Source organism: Schistocerca americana, chromosome 2 (assembly GCF_021461395.2).
Source record: "Schistocerca americana isolate TAMUIC-IGC-003095 chromosome 2, iqSchAmer2.1, whole genome shotgun sequence".
NCBI classification, from domain to species: domain Eukaryota; kingdom Metazoa; phylum Arthropoda; class Insecta; order Orthoptera; family Acrididae; genus Schistocerca; species Schistocerca americana.
Window position 1 is genome coordinate 829,897,203 of NC_060120.1, and position 24,568 is coordinate 829,921,770.

Below are 24,568 nucleotides of genomic sequence, written 5' to 3' on the forward strand. Positions count from 1 at the left end.
CCACAGGTACATTACGAAGGCTCCTGCCTTTTCGTATGCTATGAAAAAAATCGTCTGTAAATACGAATATTTTGCCGCTATGACAAAGGGAAAATCGTATTAAAAGGAACTATCTTGAAGAGACTGTAGGCATTTTCGTTGGCCATTTCCTGTTCCCATTTATAAAACTTTTGTAAGAAGCTACTTTCTGGCAGCAGTTTTAGACTTATCTCTGCCACGGATGTCAGGACATAACGGCCGTCACGGGGAAAATACTCGGCCTTAAAATCGGCCTAGTCGGTTCGGACGTCCCTTCATTTAGAAGGATTAAGCCCATTACCGTTTATTGGTCTGGTCCTTCTAAGAAAGTCATTTAATTTATGGATATTTATTCATTCAAGCCCACTTTCTTGACGATAGCGATCAACCTTACATAAATATGTACAGTTATGTGAACAAAAAACCCTTCCTTTTGCAAACTAGGCTAAAGCGATTAAAATAGCGAACAGGGCGCCCACGAAATCATATACACAATTTTCTCCTGCTCGATATTACACACACATTCGGTCGCCAGCGCAACCCTGGCAGTCAGTAGTCCTGTCAGTTTTTGTTCTCATTAAATGGAAACCTTTAGCCAACGGCCTTGCTGCAGTGCTAACACCGGTTCTCGTCAAATCACCGAAGTTAAGCGCTATCGACCTTGGCTAGCACTTGGATGGGCGACCTCCCGGGTCTGCCGGGTGCTGTTGGCAAGCGGGTGCATTCAGCCATATCCGTTAAAGCTCTAACATCCGTATCCAGTGACGCTTATCGCCTGAGGATGACACGGCGTTCGGTCGGTGCCGTTGGGCCTTCCGAGCCCTCTTCGGACATGGTTTAGTTTAATTGGAATCGCTTGCTATAACATGTCGGCTAGGCGTAGGAGCGTAAGTAAAAGTTTAGAGAATCATATTGCGCGACACTCGTATTTACCCGCCAGGATAGTCGAGAGCGCTAACGCGCTGCTTCCTGGACTCGGGTAGGCGCGCCGGCACCGGATCGAATCCGCCCGGCGGAGTAACGACGACGGCCGGTGTGCCGGCCAGCCTGGATGTGGTTTTTAGGCGGTTTTCCACATCCTACTTGGGGAATACCGGGCTGGTCCCCACATTCCGTCTCAGTTACACTACTCGCAGCCATTTGAAACGATTTATACTAGACGCAGACAGCTGGGGTCCACTAATTCCGGGGGTATGGGATGGCGGCAGAAAGGGCATCCGGCCACCCCTTAAAATTCACCATACCAAATCCGTACTTATCTCTGCCGACCCTGCGCACAATGCGGAATTACGGCAGTAGCAAAAGAAAGAAAGAAATAAAGATTGAGCGACACTCGTATTTGTGCAGAAACTGTACGGCAAGAAGACTCGCGGCTCCGGAGGCAGCAGCGGTGGCGGCAGTGACGGCAGCAGCAGCGGCTCGGACAACACCCCCAAGCAGCCCAAGGTGCCCACCGCCTCCGGCAGCGGCGGCACGCTCTGCAAGAACGCTTCCGTGGACACCATCTTCCGCGCCGAGGAGGACACGCACTACGTCTTCAAGGGCGATCTCTACTGGAAGCTGACCGAAGACGGCGTCGCGGCGGGCTACCCGCGCAAGATCTCCGACTCCTGGCAGGGGCTGCCCGGAGACATCGACGCCGCCTTCACCTACCGCAACGGCAAGACGTACTTCTTCAAGGGGCCGCACTACTGGCGCTACGTGGGCAAGCGGATGGACGGCGACTACCCCAAGCTCATCTCGGAGGGCTTCACCGGCATCCCCGACAACATCGACGCTGCCGTCGTCTGGACCGGCAACGGCAAGATCTACTTCTACAAGGGTGAGTGAGGGCCAGCATCTGCTCGGGGAGGGAGCTGAGTGTCAGCGAGCTAGAGATTACTCCTGCATCACTAACGGTTACATGTTTCTTACCGATATGTGTCGTCATTGACGTCCCTTTGAACTCCGCCTGATACTGTGTTCAAATGCGTGTGAAATCTTATGGGACTTAACTGCTAAGGTCATCAGTCCCTAAGCTTATACACTACTTAACCTAAATTATCCTAAGGACAAACACACACACCCATGCCCGAGGGAGGACTCGAACCTCCGCCGGATCAGCCGCACAGTCCATGACTGCAGCGTCTGTGACCGCTCGGCTAATCCCGCGCGGCCCTGATACTGTGCCCAAAACATTAATACTTCGTGTGGGTAAGGAAATGAAACTGCTGCTGCTTAGCTTACTTTTTTCCGTTAAGTTTATTGCTCTAATCCTTCCAAGAGAGAACATTTTATCTGTTTATTTGCGAATATTTATTGATTCAAGTACACTTTGTTGATGACAGCAGTGGTCCATTACATATGGTAATCCGTTTCTTTTTTCTCTTATAAATATTGATCTAAGCGTATAGTGTCTATCGTGCTATTCTTCCTTATCTCTCTTCGTTTCTACTGTTACAACTCAATCATTCAGGCGGCCACATGCATGTTACTCTGCATGTAGTTATCCTACAACACCTTTTTCCACTTTCATTCAGGTGTTTCTCTGCTGTGACAGAAAAAGGGCCACGGGTTTTCGTTATTTCAGTCTGTTTTCACTAAATTTGTAGTTACTCTTATCACCTGCTGATATCAGTTCTATTACGACACTATATACCATTACTACAATAATAAAAAACATTATTACTAGTATAAAGGGCCTACTACTACTGCTATGATAACCTTGGTTTTTCTGCAGTAACTACTGTTACTGACACTTATGTTACTAAAACTAATACTTCTACCACGATCATTTACGATAATATTAGGGTCGCTGATCCTCAGAGAACAGTTAAGAAGTATATTGCACACACACACACACACACACACACACACACACACACACACACACACACACACCTTCCCATTCTTAAAATTTATCTAATTTCTACGAAAGTATTCCACTGTAGAGTGAGATAGTGCGTATGGTTTGAAAACCTAATAACAAAATCCGTCTGCTGCCTTATTAATAACAGTTTCACTTTGCCAGTGTATATTTCGAAGTGCATTTTCACTGCCAGGGCTCCAGTTCTTAAGTAAGGGTCTTCGCTGCGGTGTCAACACTCGAGAGAAGCGCATCAGCAAATTTTGCTGATTTTTGCTGTGTTTGACAATAAAATGAAGTAACTTCTACATGTTTATTACACTATTACTCATTCATATATATATATATATATATATATATATATATATATATATATATATATATAATGAAGTCATGGTGATGAAATTGTAGTTAGAAATACACATTGGCGAAGTAAAAATGCAGTTAATAGTACAGCAGATGGATTCTGTTACGAAGTTTTCCATTCATTCACTGTTTAGATTTTCCAAGAATAATCGCTGTGACTACCATGAAAACTGAATGTGATTGTTAATATTCTTGTTGCAATGGCAATTCACGCTACATTACTTGTAACAGTGCCCACGAGCTCCACAGAATGACAGGCGAGACTACACTGATAAACACAATCTCCTCGTTGATAAACATAACTCAGGGCGTTTGATAATCAGGCTAACTAGAGTTAGTTCTACTAGATTCTCGTGATCTGTCTCTAGACCAAAGGTGGTACACGTACTGAAGACGGCAAGCTTGTGCCTCACGATCCCTAGATCTCTCCCGCCTCAGGTACTGAACCACACGTGTGGCTGTTCCAGGAACCAAGTTCTGGAAGTTCGACCCGGCCCAGAGGCCCCCCGTGAAGAGCATCTACCCCAAGCCCATCTCCAACTGGGAGGGCATCCCCAACAACATCGACACCGCCACCGTCTACCACGGATACACCTACTTCTTCAAGAACGGACAGTACTGGCGGTTTGACGACAGGTCCTTTGCGGTAAGTTGGAACCAGTTTCACTCAATTAATACAAGGTGTACGTCAAAGTTTACTTACGTTTTGTCAGCATAAATCTCATGAAATGAATTTCGCGAAGTAGGGGTTTTTCGAATGGGTCAGTAAGTTCCAACCTTTTTCCCATTTTTGACCCTTTTAGACTTGTTGTAATGAAGGGCGCAGTTCAGATCCATACTCTGTGATTTATGTACATGTTATGATGTTCTACTGGGTTTCCTCACTGTAGTAGTCACAAAGATAACTGAGATAAAAAAGGTCAACTAATTACTCTCAGCACTGGAGACCAAAGGTTACTTGTATTGAAACACTCACCAATCAGTTCTGATCAGCATTCGAAAGTTTGTCAGCAGAGTCCGGACCCACTCTGCGTATATTGTTGTGGGCTGCACGTACAACGGATAGTTCTGTGGCGATGCACAGCGGCAAGGAACAATACACCACATGACACTACAACCAATTGCATCATTCTGCTGTGTCTGATTGTATCGTGCATGTAGAACATTGAGCGTTCATTAAAAAAAAAAAAGTGTTCAGATGTGTGTGAAATCTTATGGGACTTAACTGCTAAGTTCATCAGTCCCTAAGCTTACACACTACTTAACCTAAATTATCCTAAGGACAACACACACACACCCATGCCCGAGGGAGGATGTAATGGCTACGGCTCTTTGTTTTGCAGTAAACTGTAGCTTTCCAGTGACTGCCTTGATGAGCTAGTATACAATTCGAGGAGAGTATCACCGACAGTAGCAATTTGTATGCTACGTTCAACCCTAGTGTAAACAAACACACGGTCCTCGATTGGTCGTCAGCTGGACCGCGGGATATTTCAGCTTCCCTTTAACCGAGCCTTCAGCTCTCAATGATGTGAAGGTTCACCGAGTCCAACACGTGGTTCGGGTTCCACGTTAACCAGCGGTCTCCCTTTACTGATTTGTGTCCGTTAGGGATATACATGACGCCCAAGTGCCGTCCAACTGAAACACTTTAACCAGGCCACTGATCTACACGAAATTATTATTATTATTATTATTATAAATGCATAAATGTATCCTGAGGCAACGGCCTTGCCGCAGTGGTTACACCAGTTCCCGTGTGGGCACTTGGATGGGTGACCATCCAGGCCGCCATGCGCTGTTGCCTCGTGATGCCAATTGAGGAGCTACTCGACCGAATAGTAGCGGCTTCGGTCAAGAATACCATCATAACGACTGGGAGAGCGGTGTGCTGACCCCACGCCCCTCCTATCCGCATCCTCCTCTGAGGATGACACGGCGGTCGGATGGTCCCGGTAGGCAACTCGTGGCCTGACGACGGAGTGCTTTTTCTTTTTTTAAATAAATGTATCCGTACGTTACATCCAACCAAGTCTAGTGGCCTGGAAAGAAAGGCGGAGGAATACACAGCATAACATTCAACGTATGATGGACATGATATAGTACGATAATATGGTTTTTCTTTTGCTTGCAGGTGGACAACGCCAACCCTAAGTTCCCGAGGCCCACGTCGAAGTGGTGGTTCGGCTGCAAAGGTGAATTAGTAGATGGGAACAACAGAGTGGGGGGTGAGGAGCGGCCGCAGTCGGAGCGCGACAGCGAAGTGGGGGACAGCGACTTGGACGCAGGTGAGCCCAGGTGCTGGTGGCGCCTCTACTGGCCGCGCGCCTGCGCAGTCGTGCACTACCGCGGCTGACAGGTGACAGGCGTGCCCGCTCGCCGCCAGTCGTAACCGTTAACCGTCACGTGGGAGGTGGGACCGCGCGCTTCTGTGTCGGTGTTTGCGTTTAACAGGGCCTGGTGCTCATTACAGTACTATGCGCAGGCTCCACCTCCTGTAACAATCAAATAGGACAATGTTGTTGCCGATGCGAACTTTCTCTAAAGTGGTGCTACAGACTCCAGATACTAGAGAATCCCACTACAATTTTGTCAGTCGTTATTTCTCAACTAACAGCTCACTGCGTCGGCAGTGGGTACTAGCGACACTCGCCTAGTTGGTTTTTTTTGCATCTCGAGACCTGGAGGACTATTTCCGACGCCCCTTACTACCACTCGATACGAACCACATAAGCATCACTAGCGCGATAATAAAAGACGTCCTGAAAATAAAAAAGAAAAGACATTCCCAACGTCTGACTTTACGATCCGAAACGCTACTGTCTTCACGTAAATTTTAAATAAATTTGTAATTTATTCAAAAAACATTTCAAGTTTCAGTCCACGGCCCGATAGCAAAATTAGTAAATATAACGCGAATATTTTATAGTTAGCCTACGACCAGAAGACTGTAAGACTAATATAGTAAGTTGTTTGGCGAAGTGTAGCTGTCTTATCAAATAAAGACGTAACGCCTCATGTCTGTGGAGGAGCAGACATAACAACGATTTCGTTTTCCGACTACTGGAATTGGACGACAGGCGCCTGGCTGGGCTTCCAACAACTGCTGCCCTTTCTGGAATAAATCCCGAACTTCCAACTGCACCGTGTACGGTAATTTAGATGACGTAATCCCAACGACGACTCAGAAACCGAACACTGAATCCATCTTCTGTATTCTGTCAGTAATTTTCAGTGTAATCTCCTCATGCTGCAGTTCACTTCTTACGCAGACAACAAATGACGTTTTGGGGACCCGTTTTAGAATTTTCTTACTGCTTGTAGAACTACTTGGTAGGACCACTGTTTCGGAAAACCACTCACAGTGAAAATACATTTCAGTATCAAAGGAGAAAATGAAGACCATTTCATCCACCACAAAAAAGCCTGGTGTTGCCGATAAAGATAGTTACAGGATACAAGCACTAGTGTATAACTTCTTTTTACTGGTCGCGAATGTCTTCACTTTACGGAAGGTATACATTTATTTGGCACGCACACGGAAGACATTCGAAACAGGTAGGGCAATAACGTGAATTTCAAAATCTAAATAGTGACCTGTTGCTGTAAATGATCTTAATAATATACTAGGCGTTACAGACACTGGTTTCGATACATCCATCACGCAGAAAAATAAAATGCTGTTGTTGAATTCAGCCATGATCCTTGACCTAACGAACCAAGCCCCTTCAATACGATGCATCATTCAGCATTAAACAGGAATTATTTCTCTTGTTTACGGGTCCTTTTCTGCAGCATTAGGAGACCTTTTTAAGCATGACAGTTTACGTAACAGGATGATGACTTATCACCGATAACGACAACAATAATCTAAAGAGAACTAACATTTAAAAAAAAATTGTTTTTGGTAGAAGGCTAACAGAGAGCTAACATAAACGTAGTTTTGCCGCTCCTCGCTCATCCCTCTTAATAGTATTAATATTACTAATAATATAATACTTCCGTATTACTAGTGTATACCAATTGTTAATTCTTCCTGAAGTCCAAACTGAAGTCAAATGCTCATTTAGCTGAATTCTCAGTAGTAATGGTCTCATATGTTAAAACTTGATGTCTATTGTAGAAACTAAGTTAACGGTGTGCAAGGTTGATGTGCAAATGCTATTTCTCAGTATGCATATGTGGTTAAATACGAAAAACAAGACTTTTCGAATTCTAGAGCACAAGATATTTTCAAGTGCCCAGAATCGTTACTTTGCTTTTCAACCATGCACACACTTTAAACAAACTGCTGCCTTCGTTTTGGACTTCTTAACTAATAATTAAACATGCATGATGCAACTTTCTCAACAGCATGTAGAGTTTGACTGCTAACACGGCAGATATTAACATTATTTACTTACAGTTACTTAACACATAACTAAGCATGTGTTCTAAAAGTGTGGCTGGCATCCTGCATGTAGCAACATATTCGTGCTTGGAATGTTGAACAGTTTAAGTTTGAAGTCGACGGCCTCCTTTCTTGAAAGTCTCTCTCTGTCTGACCCAATGGCAGGACGGAAATGAAACAAGACCTCGTTGGAGACGAAAATGTAGATCATTTACATGTTTAATATTTCGATGCCCAACTTTGATACATCTCTTACTATGACATTTGATACACAGATACACAAACAGACCATACGTAATAATGAAATACAAACCATGATGTTCTATTTCAAAATTTACACTATCACAAACTTCACAGTTCCAATAACGTCTTTGATCATATTTAGCAAAAATCGAATAAATGAATTACTTTTGGTTTTTCCACAGTTCCTTGACTATGTTTCAATTTTTTTATAATCAGAATAATCGTTAGTGTTCATAAGAATGATAAGAAGAAAAAAATAGTTCTTTGAATTGAAAATCGTTTTTAAGCAGCATCTCACCAGTATTTTTACTGCCGAAGTCAGCATTCGAATTTGACTGCAGAATAGAGGTTGAAAATTTTCGAAACGGTTTACTCGTTACAATAACCCCGAAATGTTGCCATACTGGTTATTCATTTTTTAAAGGCAAATGCCACGAATCTCTCATGGACTCGATGTGTCCCACGAGGTCTGTGGATTCTTGTGCATGTTGCTGTAAACTGTTCTGTGCTCGTGATTCTTGGGATGCTGTCTCCAAAACTGCGCTTCCAGAGTTTGAGACGAATTAAGGTCTCATACAAGCACACTATTATTAGCACAAAGTCTTTCTTCTGAATCTTTGTATGTCGCACTATTTTCATGCATGCAATCACTTTTTGTGGAAATTATCTTCTTGTGTGACTTTCTTTCATCCTGACGAAAGGGTAATAATCAGATATACCGCCTTCGCATGAACAATATATAAAAAATGATGAACTACCTATATGTTTATAGCATTTTCTCTCATTTCGAGCAGTCAGTCTAAGTAACACAATGTTGGGCGATACATTCTATAACATTAGTGAATTTCAGTTTTCGGCTGGTATAATGGCATAACGACGCCCAGGCATCTCCGTCATAAAAAGATGCATAAAAAGATAGTTTTAATAATAAACCATGATACCGCGCAGTAAAGTGAACAAGTGTCAGTAAAACTGAAAATATGGAACAATTCTGTAGCTAATAGTTATCAGAAGAATCCTTTATTATTTAATAAAACGCAAATTACCCAATGAAGTGAGAGAATTTTCATTTCGTTGCTGCTAATGGTTTTAATATTAATTGTGCAGATGCGTGTGAGGGAGAATATGTAGTTTATCAGAAACATCTGTTCCCTTGAAGTTGTGAATTTTCACGGAAATTTTCGTGTTCTTGTGCTTGGGTCTACACAGTCGATAACAACAAACATTGCAATCGTGGGTAACGTAATCCGTTCGAAACAAGTAGTAGCAATGGATTAATGAGTCATCACTTGGCGGTGAACACTCAGTATATCATCTTTTTCTTGACAGGGAATGAGAATCTTTTTTCAGATATTGTAGTGGAGATGACTGTCCAGCCAATAAGTAAATACTGGCCTCTCTTAGAAGCACGAGTGTGTTTTACTTAACAATTTTCCCGTTAGTACTAACACTGGTTCTACTCAGAGGGATAGACGTATTACTTACTCTTTAAATGTTATGTATATACTAATTTCCTTTTATTTGTTGTATGTTTTGTGTTCCTTGTGTGTATAATGCAGTAACAGGTTGAATTATGCACTTGGGACCGGAGTAGAAATCATGCTCTACAGAAATATGTAAGGTAGGAGTTTGCTGTTTGCGAAAATTTTGTTTTCACATTAGTTAACGTCAGTTGTTCGTTGAAAATAATTGAGAAATGCTTTACTAGGAGGGAGGAGGGGTAGGCGATTTCGAGAGGCTTTACAGGGAATGATATTAGAATTATTCGGTAGTGTATAATGTTTTTGTTTCAAACCTTACAAGAGTTTTATAAATGTTGTGAAACTAGTGTGTTAACGTTTCGTGTGTAGGAGAGATTTATTTAGTATATACGATGAAAATTTTTGTTACATTTAATTTCATATTCTACAGTCATCCCAGGTTCTAAATGGGAAATTTTCTTATGTCATTAATCGGCCCCAAATGCATGGTTTCACAATTCTGTTATGTGTTTAGTTTCATGTACGGTATTTGTTCGTGCATCTGAACATAGTCTGTTGCACATTCTTTTCGTCTTATTCTTTCTTTGTGTCACCCGCACATAAACAAATCAAACACTAGTCGCACTTACACACTAGTAGCAGAACTTCATACCCGGAGGAATGCTCCGGAACAACTAGAACAAAAACAACAAAACAGAAAAAAACACGGGCAGTAACTCGTACACATAAAACAGGCTCATTTTTTTAATTTCCAGACGCAACTTATGCAGGACTGGAACGCCCTGTTGTTAAGTAAAGAAATTCTCAGTGCCATGAAAATAACATCGATTGAACATTTGCAAGCGTTTGGCGCTAACAAAGAGATGCAAAACGGGAAGTGAGAGACAGAGACAGACAGACAGAGAGGGGGTTGTTCGAGAGGACCGCTGGCGGTCCTTTCGCTTTTAATGAGAGTCACGAGTCATGTGTTGTGATCGTGTGTCATACGCAGACGATAGCAACGTGGAGCCACCACGGGACACCAGAGCCAACCTTGGTAACCAGGCAGCGACGAAGGCGCCCCTGCCGGTCTTTGTGGCAATCACGGCGACGGCAGCGCTCCTCGCGGCGATGCCCGGACATCTGCTGACGCACTAGCACACCTCGGCTGCACATTGCCACTTGCACAGACGTCACGGATCGCACGACAACTGTCTCTCTACCACAGCACTACCACCACCACACGATACCCTCCCTCTCCTCTCACTAGTCTGTAAGTTAATTTATTTACAACATCTTTCTTGCGCCAACAAGAAGTCGGCTGTGAACTACGAAGTTGTTCTCAGTTCAGCATGACGATGGATCGTCATGCTTTGAGATGGCCACGACTGAAGATAAAGAGACTTGGTAACCCTCTCGGGGTAAGGTGTAAAGAGTCACTGTTTTTGTAAGTGTAAAAGGCATCGAGCATGTTGTGTCGGTTCTGAGCACGTTATGTAACTATCACAATGCACCTGGAGTGGATCTGGATAACTAGTAGATGGGCGATGAAGTGAGTCGAGGAGTTAAACGAACAGCTTCCGAACAGAGAGGCATCAAACATTTATTTTACTACATAAATATGGCAATATTTCTATACAAACTGTTTCATTTTATATTAACATGGCTGTAGATGATACTCGGCACTAAATACACCAATACATATTATGGAAGGCTCCTCGACTTAATTGATTCGCTGCAGATTTTTCACGTTGTTGCCCATAAAAGATGAAAACAATGCACTGACCCGTCACATCTGTAAATGTTCACAACTGAAACTACTAACGCATGCTGGAGACAAGACTAAGTACAAAATTCTCCGTCCCAGAATAAACCTGTGCCTCATTACTATCACTTTTGTAATGTACTGAATGGATCCTTACTTATTTCAGACACGGATCACGAGATTACTCATCTCATAAGTCTGCTGCTGCGGACGTTACAGAGTTAGAAAAGTCAAATCCGGTAACTGTAGAGAAGAAGGACCATTTCGAAATTCTCAGGAAGATTTTTAATACTACAGTGGTTATTGTAAACTTTGTATGAGTTAAGTAATTTCGAGGAAAATATATAAACTAGTTTCTGAATATTTAAGTTCTGCGGAACAGAAAATCTTCACAGTTGTGCCTTAATCATTCCACGACGCTTTGTAGCGCGAGAATTCATGTTTATAGCCCAGCAATGTCTGTTGAAGCTAGTCAAGAAACGAATAGCGTGAAGGATCAGTGCAAACACAAATGTTTACTTTTATATTTTTCCCAGAAAACAGTATACATATATTTCAACAGTATGAGCAGATCTCGCCTGCTGCCTGGTTTTAATGTGTCTGAAGTTGTTGTAGGGAATACAAAAAAATGCTTACTCAGAGAGGAAGACAGCGCAAGTGCGTGTATGATGAGTGCTCAGTTCCATACCGGTAATTCTCAGTCGGATTCTAAGAAGCACAACATGCTCCTATAAGGGACGATGAAGGGGTTTTTAAGTGCTCTACTCAGGATTGAGGTAGCAGTGCCTCTGGAAACTCAGGGGGAACATATTAACTGGGGAGAATAGCCAGATGTGCCTTTGCTTGTCTCCTCTTCAGATAGGGGCGAAAGCGGTCGTTGAAGAATGGAGAGTGTTTGTAATTATGTCGCCTCCATGTTTTAATGCAGCTCGTCGGCCAACAATGTTCACATATTCACCAGGATACTCCACGCAACAGTTTTAAATCAATAGGGCAGCATGTAAAATATTTTGCTCTCAAGTGCAAAAGCTTTGCGTATCTCTGGAGAACGTATTCTTATGTCTAAGGCGATTAAATCAGTGGTAACCTTACAGAACAAATAACATAAAATTAACCATAGGGACTTCCACAATCTTGACCCATCTGAGACAATAAAAAGTGGGGAAAACATGCCTGGTGAGAAAGTGGACAAAGTTTGCTCTGCATTCCATCCAAACATATGAAATGAAATGAAATATACCACGAACTGTGATTATTTTTGTATATATATATATTATGTATATGTTTGTGTGAATGTGTTTTGTACATTGTAATGTTATGATTGGGCAGGGTCGGACAGTGACATAGTGTTTGGACTAGATCTCGGGGGCGGTAACTAAGGCAATGTCTCCTGGTGGACATTTTCTGAGGAGTCCTCTTAAAGAGAGATTCCAGGTGTTGAACACTGTTCTTGTGACAGGCCATAGTCCCACTTCGCCAGCCGGGGTTTGCAGCTCTGCCACTGTCCGGCCCTGCATTTGAGAGCATTGTTTATGTATATGTTCACGTGTATAACCTCTGTGCTGAATGCACATGTTCCTAGAAGTTGCGCCGACAACATGTCCTGTGTGCATCTGACAATACCACTCCACCAGCGCGTGTGGGCTCTGGACTGCAACAACGCCGTTGCCAACAAAGCAATATTTGCCAACAAAGCGATATTTACGAATAGGGCGGCAGACGAATAAATCTGACTGTATGTAATGTCTGTAAAGTTGATAGTAGAGCACAAAAGTTGAAAAACAATAGTAAACCCATTATTAAAAACAGTGTTTTAGATTTCATTTTTAGCGAACAGCTGTACACCGAACATGTTGTCTGAAACACAATAAACCAAGGTACAGTATTACCACTGTGCCAGATTATGCCTGACACAATAATGCGATGAACGTTTTTATTGTGAAAATGTCATTCATTAAAAAGTTATGTACATTATAAAATATAATAAAATATTTTGTTAAAAATTTAAATAAGTATCTGTCTTTCTTATTCCCTTTGCAGATTCATTTTCTCATAGTGCTTAATGTCACACAGTAATTTCGAAATACAGTATAGAACCAATAAACAAATCTCTGCATTTTACATCAACTGATGATTGTACTGTAGAAAGTCAAACAGTTTATAATTGTGCTACTTATATTACAGTAATGAAAACCTATTTGTATAGTACAGGTTATCACACCTACCTAACTTGCTTGTTGTAGCTCATTGTACAGTGTTCTAGACTATGCATGAAAAAGTATAAAAAAAGTATCACACAGCTAGTTTTCTGATAGTGCTCCTTGAACTAAGTTACTAACCATCAAGAAATAGATCCAGCGATCTAATTCAGACATTACACACTTAACACTGATCTACATCTTGTTCATTTTAGTTGTTCAAACATGAACTGTTTATCTTTGCAAGGATTTCAGTAATAACTCTCTACAGTTGTCTTAAGAAGGAGTTGAGAGACGGAAGGTAAAAATGTCAATAGTGATGAATCAATCAAACACAAAAAATTATGGTTAGAAAGTATACAACGTTTTTAATTTAGTAATACATCTTTTCTTTATACCAGTGTTGCATGTTCAATGTTTTAATGCAGATAACACAGCACCTAACATACAAAATTAATCAGTTTGGAGTACATCATAGGTCAAGCAACTGAAATAATTTTGAGGGCAGGTAGAAAATCTGAAAAAATGGTACTGAATTAAAAATAAAGACAAAGAAACACAATGAAATAAGTTATGTACCTGTGCTGTGGATGCATTTTGTATGCTTAAAATTCAGTGTATTAATATAGATAACACAGCACCTAACAAACTATTTGTTTCAAGGTAAATAATTTTTTCCACAGAAGTACTGTATCACAGTGATATTTGAAAAGTCGACCTGATTTACAAAGTGTAAATGTTGATACATAATGCATACATATAATGTGTCTATATATGGACACTGGGGCTACAAAAAAAATAGTACTAAGCACAGATTTGTGTGTATATGTATTTAACTTAATAATTGAATGTACCAAAAAGTACACCAAAGAGTAAGGATCTTTTTCAACAGAATAAAACACTCTCTTTGAGATGTTGCTAGGAAGGGAAAATATTTTAGAAACTCATCTTACTTGTATATGAGCACTATTTTTATGCTAACCAGTGGATAAAATTTACATAGCACAGTAAGAAGAACATGAAACATGACACTACTACTGAAGGAACGACAACAATTTTAGTTTTCTTTCACATTCTTTTAAAACTAATTTTGAAATGTCAGTTTAGGGAGACACATGATGCTAGCATACTGTCACGAAAATACACTTCGTATTTTAGCAAAATTCAATTAAATGGTAAATTATGGGGGACATTATACTTAAGTGTTCGACACTACTACTGGCGCATCACTGAAGGCAAAAACAAAAATGCACTTGAGAAATGAAGGCTGAAGGTCATGAAGAGCACTTTTCTGTCAACATTCTTTCGTAATAGTCACCTGAGAGACTGCTGCTTCAGAATATTATTCAGACCATGTCTAGCAAGCAATAAACCTTTCTTGAACATGTGCCAGGCAAAGCTGAAAAGTCACAAATGATAATCTGGAATAGAAGCAACAAGCACAGAGCACAATTCTGCACATAGTAGTAAGGGCTTGAATTCACAACAACAAAATGACTGATCAAGGTTGTCTCACATTTGGAGAGAATGTCACTCAGCTTTCCACATGATCATTTTTCTGCGTGGCCATCCTGTTTTCATTTTCTATTATTTCCTTGAATCAGTTCAGGCAATTGCTAAAATACCTTGACCAACTGATATGAGATTAGTTTCTAATGACCTTGATGTTGAACACAATGTTTAGCTGTTCTCCTTACCTAAGAGGAGAGACATTTTCCCCTTAAGAGTAGATGAACACAAGGGAAGTAGCTAGGGTAATAAATATACAGGAAGTGAGAAAGAAAGTGCTGTAACTTACTGAGTGCTCTACATAGGCATAGATATTTCGCAGATGATTAGGTGGGTGACAGGCTTGTCCACATTTGACATAGGACATACTGTCTTGTTGTGTGTACTATAGTTCTGATGTTGCTCTGATACCAGAACATTTCTGGAACAGTACCTAAAATGGTCACCTATCAGTACTTTCATCATTCAGTACATCTAAACAGCAGTGTTATAACATAACAATTTGTCTTTAATTATTAAATACCTCAATCGTGTTTTGTTGATTGAAGAGCATTTAAGCATCATCATTTAACACTATACCTTCGTTGTACATAACACAAGCAGATAAATATTATATATGTTCTAGAAAGAGTACACCATAGAGTACATAGTGAACAAGCAACACAGAAAATAATATAGTACAGATCAGTATTTAACAGCTCAGTTTGTAAATTAGAATGCACAATGATGTATTGTAATTATGAAAGGAGTACTCCAACAAAAAATATATAAGAATCACTAGGACATTGTATATACACAACATACTACATAACATTCTTAGAGGAAGCATGTTTAACAGGTTTGAGAGCCAGAGTTGGACTTCATTTAAAGAATGAGAATGTGATACTAACTGTGAAATGTTATTAAGCAGCATGATAACATCGCAAAGTTAATGGTGTCTGCATGATGTACTGACATCTACCTGCCTTACCACTCTTATAGATATAATGAATGATACACAAAGGAACATTTCAGTCATTCTTGTGACACAGTCTGACGGGTTATTTTAGGGTGAAACTTTGAAATTAATATATGACTTACACTCAGCTTCTTGAGAAGATTTTGAAAATTTTTGCTAGTAACTTCATGGTTTCCACACCTTTGGAAAGACTCATTCTGCAGGATGTGTATTACGATTTCACTTGTTGCTTTAACTACAAAATACAGTATCAGTAACTTTGACTGTGTCTTGGGTCCTGCAAATATGAATCGTAGCCCAGACCATATAACTCTAAAGCAAAGAACCCCACATTTTTTTAGGCACAACTGCTTAATGAGTGAATTTTACCCAATGATTATTACATTTATCCTTTTAACATAAATTACAAACCTTTCTCACTTGTCAAACAACGCAGTTCAAGCCTCTGAAGCAGTAATACTTATGTTAAGTGACTCATATATTTCTTTGACCCATAATGACCGTATTCAATATGTACACAAAATCAATATGTATACCTTATATAAGAGTATTATATAAGATACTCAGTGATTTATTCTAGTAAACAATACAGCCTCATTCACTGCAAACATTTCTCATTCACTGCAAACATTTCTTTCAGAAACCAGATTCCAGAGCTTGCCAGAACTTCTACAAACAGTTCTTCTAACCTGTGGGCCGACCCCCCGTTTTTCCTTAATTTTAAGCACCAGTTCTTTCAGTTCTTTGGTTTAATCAACTACTTTCAGAAAACTATACCCAAATTTCATGTATCAAAAGATTAGTATTACTTTCTGTCCCTGTAGGCACTTTAAATAATTCATAAGCTATTTTATTGATTTCACTACTTGTATGTACCATGTGAATGTTAAACTGTTGTAACAATTACATTCATCAAGTTAAGACACTATTTTGTAACGTACTGTGCATGACTATACAGTCTGAGTGAACTATCATTTTGTGTCTAACTAACAAATTTGGAATTTCTTCAAAACTCAAGTCATTGTGAATGTTTCTTTTTCTGTCACCAAATAGGTACATTCACAATACTAGAACAAACGATTAGTGAATGCTATTGTGTCAACCTACTGGATTTTCAACCTTTTCGAGCTGATATCCTCAGCTTCAATGCCATATCCCAAGGCAAATGTTGCTGTATGTAATTCCTTGGTGAATTCAGGTTGGCCAAAATATTCGAGTCTCAAAACATTTATTTTATCAGCCTGTTTCCATTTCTAAACCTATTTCAGTAATTGATTCATTGGTATACAAAATCTGATCAGGTTGAGAAATATTTTAAATGTTTTCTAGGCCTAGATTCTGCGCATTTCATGACAGCATCTTTTTTTCTTAGGATTCGGGCTAATACCATCATTACTGATTAAGGGGCCCATAAATATCAATTCAACATAACGGAAATGTGTCTGCTCCAATTTAATACATCTTTTTCTTGGGCGTTTCCAAAACTCTCTGCAGTGCTTCCAGATGCTCCTATCAGGTCTTTGTGGCAATCAAAATACTACCCTCATACATTGAGGCGCCAAAGAAACTGGTACAGACATGCGTATTCAAATACACAGATATGTAAACAGGGAGAATACGGCGGTGCGGTCGGCAACGCCTATACAAGACAACAAGAGTCTGACGAAGTTGTTAGACTGGTTACTGCTGCTACAATGGCAGGTTCTCAAGATTTATGTGAGTCTGAACGAGGTTTTATAATTGGCGCACTAGCAATGGGAGACAGCAATCTACAGGGTACCGATGAAGTAGGGATTTTCCCGTACGACCATTTCACGAGTGTATCGTGACTATCAGCAATCCGGTGAAACATCAAATCTCCGACGTCGCTGCGGCCGGAAAAAGATCCTGAAAGAACGGGTCCAACGACGACTGAAGAGAATCGTTCAACATGACAGAAGTGTGAGCCTTCAGCAAAGTGCTGCAGATTTCAGTGCTGGGCCACCAACAAGTGTCAGCGTGCGAACCATTCAATGAAACATCATACATACGGACTTTCGGAGCCGAAGGCCCGCTCTTGCTCCCTTGATGTCTGCACAGCACAAAGCTTTACGCCTAGCCTGGGCTCATCAGCACCTACATTATGACTGGAAAATTGTTGCCTGGTCAGACGAGTCTCGTTTAAAGTAGTATCGAGAGGATGGACGTGTACGGGTATGGAGACAACCTCATGAATCCATGGACCCTGCATATCAGCAGGGGACTGTTCACGCTGGTGGAGGCTCTGTAATGGCGTGGGGCGCCTGATACGACTTTTACAGGTGACACATACATAAGCATCTTGTCTGATCATCTCTATCCATTCATGTCCATTGTGCATTCCGACTGACTTGGACGATTCCAGCAGGATAATCCGACACCCAAAACGTCCATAATTGCTACTGAGTGGCTCCAGGAACACTCTTCTGAGTTTAAACAGTTCCGCTATTCCCAAACTCTCCAGACATGAATGTTATTGTGCATAACTGCGATGCCTTGCAACCTGCTGTTCAGAAGAGATCTCCACCCCCTCGTACTCTAACGGATTTATGGGTTTCCCTGCATGTTTCATGGTGTCAGTTCCCTCCAGCACTACTTCAGACATTAGTCGAGTCCATGCCACATCGTATTACGCTACTTCTGCTTACTCGCAGGGCCCTACACGACATTAGGCAGGTGTACCAGTTTCTTTGGCTCTTCAGTGTATATTACCAACTTTGACTGTACCTCCTCACCTAACGTTGTGTCAAGTGCTCTGATAAATTTAGCGTGAGAAATGTTGAGCCTGAAAGGTAAAACTTCAGCTTTATAACTTTTACCATTAAACAGGACCATTGTTCACTTCTATGAGTCTAAAGCAAGTGGAACCTGACAGTAGAATCAGTATAGTACATACAGCTAAAATATATCACGCTTTGGTGTTGAGTGGGCTATCTCTCTCTGCCCCAGTTTAGTGATTCAGAGTCGTTCCCTCTAGCACTAAATAAACATCGTCACTGGGCTTTCTTACAAGAACCGCTGGGTTGTTAAATAAACAGTTGCCTTTCAGTAATGTTCCACTCTAGCGTTTGATATATCTTGTCTTCAATAATCTCTCCAATACTCAAGGCTACCGATTAGAAAAAGTTCGCCTTTTATTTCATTTCAGTTTACGTATGCACACTACTAGAAAGAAATGCGACCCCTAACGGACAAAGTCATTTTATAGAACACGAAATGACACGTAAAAGGAGGATGTGATAAATTCAGAGCAAATGAGGCGCAAGTGTTACACTACAAAGTTCACAAGCACTCTCATCATTATACAGCATACCCACCTCTGGTGGCAATGCTGTTGTGTATTCTGAATGCAAACGACCATAAAGGTGCCAAGCTGTTTCCTGTGCTAGACTGGGGCAAGCATCTTGCGCCTTTTGTTGCAATTCAATAATAGTTCTTGCAGGCTCTGGGAAACGAGTGAATTCCCATTAAATCATGTCCCATAAATGTTCAATAGGCGAGACACCTTGTGATCTTGTTGATCAGGACAGCTGTTGTGCACCAGGAAGAGAAAGTTGCGTTTCAGCAGACGTATGCAGAAGTGCTTTGTCCTGTTGGGAAAAGTGTATCACCTTCCTGTAGAAGAAATGGCGCTGGCATGGGAATAAAAGGCTGAGTAATGTAGTGGACTTGGTTTCTTTGACCTGCAGAAACACTAAACGTGACCATGAGTTGTAACTGATGGCCCCCCATGAGATGAAACGTGGGATGGGAGCTGTGTGTCGTGGGCGAATGCATTCTGGAATAGGCATGTCGCCACACGCTTATGTCCAGTACGCACATACAGACAGAACCTACTCTCGTTGCTGAAGACAACAGAGCACCATCCCACTTTTCAATCAACTCTTTCACGATATCAGAGCTGCCATATTTGGTGGTGTCGTGGTGACAGTGGTAGCCTGGCCTGAGGTACATGTGATCTCAGTCCCACTACAATCACACAGTTTCCGGTAGTCATGACAATACAGCAAATGCAACATGTGCTGAGATTTCGTCCCTGGATGATGTTCAGTCTGCCACTGTTGCTCGCACAGTGCGTCGATCTTGGCGTATGTCTGTATTACGTGGAGATCCAGAACCTGGCCTGCAGATGAGGAAATTTTCCACACAACACCGCTGAAATCAGCGACACATTACTGGTACATTGCGCCCAACACGCGCAGCAATCCGTCGATACATCTGTCCACTTTCCCGCTGGGTCACAATGTCACTCAGTTTGAATGACTGAAGCTGTTCAGAAGGCGTACATACTCGTCGGTAGAGCATGGTTTTAGCCTAGAATGAACGTTGCAAACACAGTTCATCTCTAAACTCTGCACAGTTACTGCTTTCAGAGCCAAAGCAGAAGCTGCACAAGCTGGCCTCCCGAGTGCCGTTTGAACGCCAGTGAACGCGACAGATGAAACACTAACGCTATAACCCCTCAGTGAACTCATATTGTACCCTGGCGCCACTAAACTGTGGCTACTAACAACTAACAACTATTGACCTCTCAGAGAACACATGTCGATACTAATGTAATAGCCGCTGAAGCTGCTTCATCTTTTTGTCTTTCTAACTGAAACCAAATCCTCAATTACTTCCTGGACGTATTCCAGTCTCTGTCTTCTTCTTCAGTTTTTACCCTCTACAGCTGCTTCCAGTATCATGGAAGTCATTTTCTAATGTCTTAACAGCTCTACTATCTTATTCCTTCTTCTTGTCAGTGTCCCTTTCCTCGCTGATTCCTCTCAGATCCTTCTCATTCCTTACTTTATCAGTCCACATAATTTTCAACATTATCCTGTAGCACCACATCTCAAATGCTTCGATTCCCTTTTCTTCTAGTTTTTCCACAGTGCATGTTTCACTGCCATACAATGCTGTGCTGTGCTCCAAACGTCCAGTCTCAGAAATTTCTTCCCTTTTGCCAGTGCTAATCTGATTTTATGTCCTCCTTGCTCCGTCTATCATGGGTTATTTTACAACCTAGGTAGTAGAATTCCTTAACTTCATCAACTTCGTTATCACCAATCCTGATGTTAAGTTTCTCGCTGTTCTCATTCCTGATACTTCTCACTGTTTCGTCTTTCTGTAGTTCTTCCGTCTTCCTGTAATTCTTCTTCACTTTTACTGGGATAGCTATGTCATCAGCGAATCTTATCTTTCATATCCTTTCACCTTGGATTTAAATCTCACTCTTGAACCTTTCTTTTATTTTCGTCATATTTTCTACGAGGTATAGATTGAACACTGGGGACGAAAGACAACATCCCGGTCTTACATCCTTTTTACTCCCAGCACTTCGTTTATTGTCTGCCAGTTTTATTGTCACCTCTTGGTTCTTGTACGTATTGTGTATTACCTGTCTTTCCTTCTAGGTTACCCCTATTCTTATTATAATTTCGAACATCTTGTACCAATTTACACATCCGAGTGCCTTTTCCAGGTCGACAAACCCTATGAAATTGTCTTGATTTTTCTTCACATTTTCTTCCATTATCAACAGCGGCGTCAGAAGTGCCTCTCTGATGTCTTTCCTTTCCTAAACCCAAAGTGATCGTCAACTACCAGATCCTCAGTTTTCTTTTCCGTTCTTCTGTATATTATTCCTGTCAGCAACCTGGATGCATGAACTGTTAATCTGATTGTGAGATAGTTCTCGCACTTGTCGGGTCTGGCTATCTTCAGAATTATGTGCATGATATCTTTCCGAAAGTCTGATGGTATATCTACAGTCTCATACATTCCACATCCCAATATCAATAGTCGTTTTGTTGTCAATTCCCCAATTGATTTTAGAAATTCTGCTCGAATGTTATCTGTCCCTTCCACCTAAACTTATTTGATCACAAGTTTTGGCCGTGCGGTTCTAGGCGCTACAGTCTGGAGCCCAGCGACCGCTACGGTCCCAGGTTCGAATCCTGCCTCGGGCATGGATGTGTGTGATGTCCTTAGGTTAGTTAGGTTTAATTAGTTCTACGTTCTACGCGACTGATGACCTCAGAAGTTAAGACGCATAGTGCTCAGAGCCATTCGAACCATCTCAAGTTTTCCAAACGTCTCTTAAATTCAGATTCTAATACTGGATCCCGTATCTCTTCTATATCGACTCCTGTTTCCTCTTCTATCATATCAGACAAATTGTCTCCCTTATAGAAACCGTCAGTGTACTCTTTCCACCTATCTCCTCTCTCCTCTGCATTTAACAGAGGAATTCACTTTGTACTCTTGATTTTACCGCCCTTGCTTTTAATTTCACCGAAAGTTGTTTTGCCTTTTCTGTGTGCTGACTCAGTCCTTCCGACAATCATTTCTTTTTCGATTTCATCACATTTTTCATGAACCCATTTAGCCTTAGCTTCCCTGTATTTCCTATTTATTTCATTCCTGAGGGACTTGTACTTCTGAATTCCTCAATTTCCTTGAACATTTTTGTACTTTTTTATTTATTTATTTATTTATTTATTTATTGTTCCGTGGGACCACATTTAGGAGAAGTCTCCATGGTCATGGAACGAGTCAATACATGAAATTATAACACAATTGTAGAAACAGATTAAATGAAATATAAGAAACATATTCAGGCGACAAGTCGTTAGTTTAAATAAAGAAAATCAAAAATGTACACTAGAATTTGCTTAATTTTGTATCTCTTCCAGGAGCTCCTCGACAGAATAGAAGGAGTGAGCCATGAGGAAACTCTTCAGTTTAGACTTAAAAGTGTTTGGGCTACTGCTAAGATTTTTGAGTTCTTGTGGTAGCTTATTGAAAATGGATGCAGCAGAATACTGCACTCCTTTCTGCACAAGAGTCAAGGAAGTGCATTCCACATGCAGATTTGATTTCTGCCTAGTATTAACTGAGTGAAAGCTGCTAACTCTTGGGAATAAGCTAATATTGCTAACAACAAACGACATTAAAGAAAATACATACTGTGAGGGCAATGTCAAAATTCCCAGACTATTGAATAGGGGTCGACAAGAGGTTTTCGAACTTACACCATACATAGCTCGAACAGCCCGTTTTTGAGCCAAAAATACCCTTTTTGAATCAGAAGAATTACCCCAAAAAATAATACCATATGACATAAGCGTATGAAAATATGCGAAGTATACTACTTTTCGTGTTGAAATGTCACTTATTTCAGATACTGTTCTAATGGTAAATAAAGCGGCATTTAGTTTCTGAACAAGATCCTGAACATGGGCTTTCCACAACAGCTTACTATCTATCTGTACGCCTAGGAACTTGAACTGTTCCGTCTCGCTTATAACATGCCCATCCTGTCTGATTAAAATGTCAGTTCTTGTTGAATTGTGGGTTAGAAACTGTAAAAACTGAGTCTTACTGTGATTTAGCATCAAATTATTTTCCACAAGCCACGAACTTATATCATGAACTACATTATTTGATAATGTTTCAATATTACACACAAGATCCTTCACTACCAAGGTGGTGTCATCAGCAAACAGAAATATTTTTGAATCACCTGTAATACTAGAAGGCATATCATTTACATAAATAAGGAACAGCAGTGGCCCCAGCACCGACCCTTGGGGAACGCCCCATTTAACAGTGCCCCATTGGGACTGAACATCATTACCACTCTCAATATTGCGGAGGATTACCTTCTGCTTTCTGTTCTTAAAGTAAGAGGCGAACCAATTGTAAGCTACTCCCCTTACTCCATAATGTTCCAACTTCTGCAGTAATATTTTGTGGTCAACACAGTCAAAAGCCTTCGTTAAATCAAAGAAAACACCTAACGTTCGCAACCTTTTATTTAATCCGTCCAAAACCTCACAGAGAAAAGAGACTATAGCATTTTCAGTTGTTAAGCCATTTCTAAAACCAAACTGTACATTTGACAGCAAATTATGTGAATTTAAATGCTGCAGTAACCTTGTATATACAACCCTCTCAATAACTTTAGCAAACACCGATGGCATAGAAATAGGTCTATAATTGTCAACATTATCCCTGTCTCCCTTTTTATAAAGTGGCTTCACTACCGAGTACTTTAATCGGTCAGGAAACCGACCACTCCTAAAGGAAAAGTTACAGATATGGCTAAGTACTGAGCTAACAAACGTGGAACAATACTTCAGTATTCTGCTAGATACCCCGTCATATCCATGAGAGTTCTTGGTCTTTAGTGATTTAATTATTAACTCAATCTCCCTCTTGTCAGTATCATGGAGGAGCATTTCAGGTGACAGTCTCGGAACACTTTTTTCTAAGAGCGCTATATGATTCCCTGTTGGGACTAGGTTTCTATTTAGTTCACCTGCTATATTCAGAAAGTGATTATTAAGTACTGTACATATATGCGACTTATCAGTAACACGGACATCTCCACTACGCACTGATTCTATATTCTCGACCTGTCTCTGCAGACCAGCCACTTCCTTTACGACTGACCATATGGTTTTAATTTTATCCTGAGACTTAGCTATTCTATCTGCATACCACATACTTTTTGCCTTCCTAATAACTTTTTTAAGCACCTTACAATACTGTTTGTAATGGGCTGCTGCATTTAGATTTTTACTGATTCTAACGTTTTGATATAATTGCCACTTTGTTCTACAAGATATTCTTACCCCTTTAGTCAGCCACCCAGGCTGCCTGTTTGTGCTAGTACCCTGTTTTGAACGTTTTAACGGAAAGCAACTTTCAAAGAGCACGAGAAAAGTCTTGAGGAAAGCATTATATTTATCGTCTACTGTATCAGCACTATAAACATCTTGCCACTCCTGTTCCTTGATAAGGTTTAC

The 24,568-nt window shown here is 40.8% G+C and overlaps 1 protein-coding gene across 4 annotated transcripts in view; it reads left to right on the forward strand.

Annotated features, from left to right (window-relative positions):
• LOC124595469 (matrix metalloproteinase-14) overlaps positions 1-24,568 on the forward strand; it is a 158,812-nt gene that overhangs the window by 117,475 nt on the left and 16,769 nt on the right. Inside the window, exons 6-9 of one of the 4 annotated variants that reach the window (XM_047134222.1) lie at positions 1,366-1,840; positions 3,697-3,875; positions 5,364-5,517; positions 10,335-13,096. In XM_047134222.1, coding sequence (XP_046990178.1) covers positions 1,366-1,840; positions 3,697-3,875; positions 5,364-5,517; positions 10,335-10,480 — 954 coding nt within the window. In that variant the 3' untranslated portion in view covers positions 10,481-13,096. Of the gene's footprint in view, positions 1-1,365; positions 1,841-3,696; positions 3,876-5,363; positions 5,518-10,098; positions 13,097-24,568 lie in introns of those variants that run through there. The other 3 variants (XM_047134224.1, XM_047134225.1, XM_047134223.1) reach the window with 3 other exon arrangements.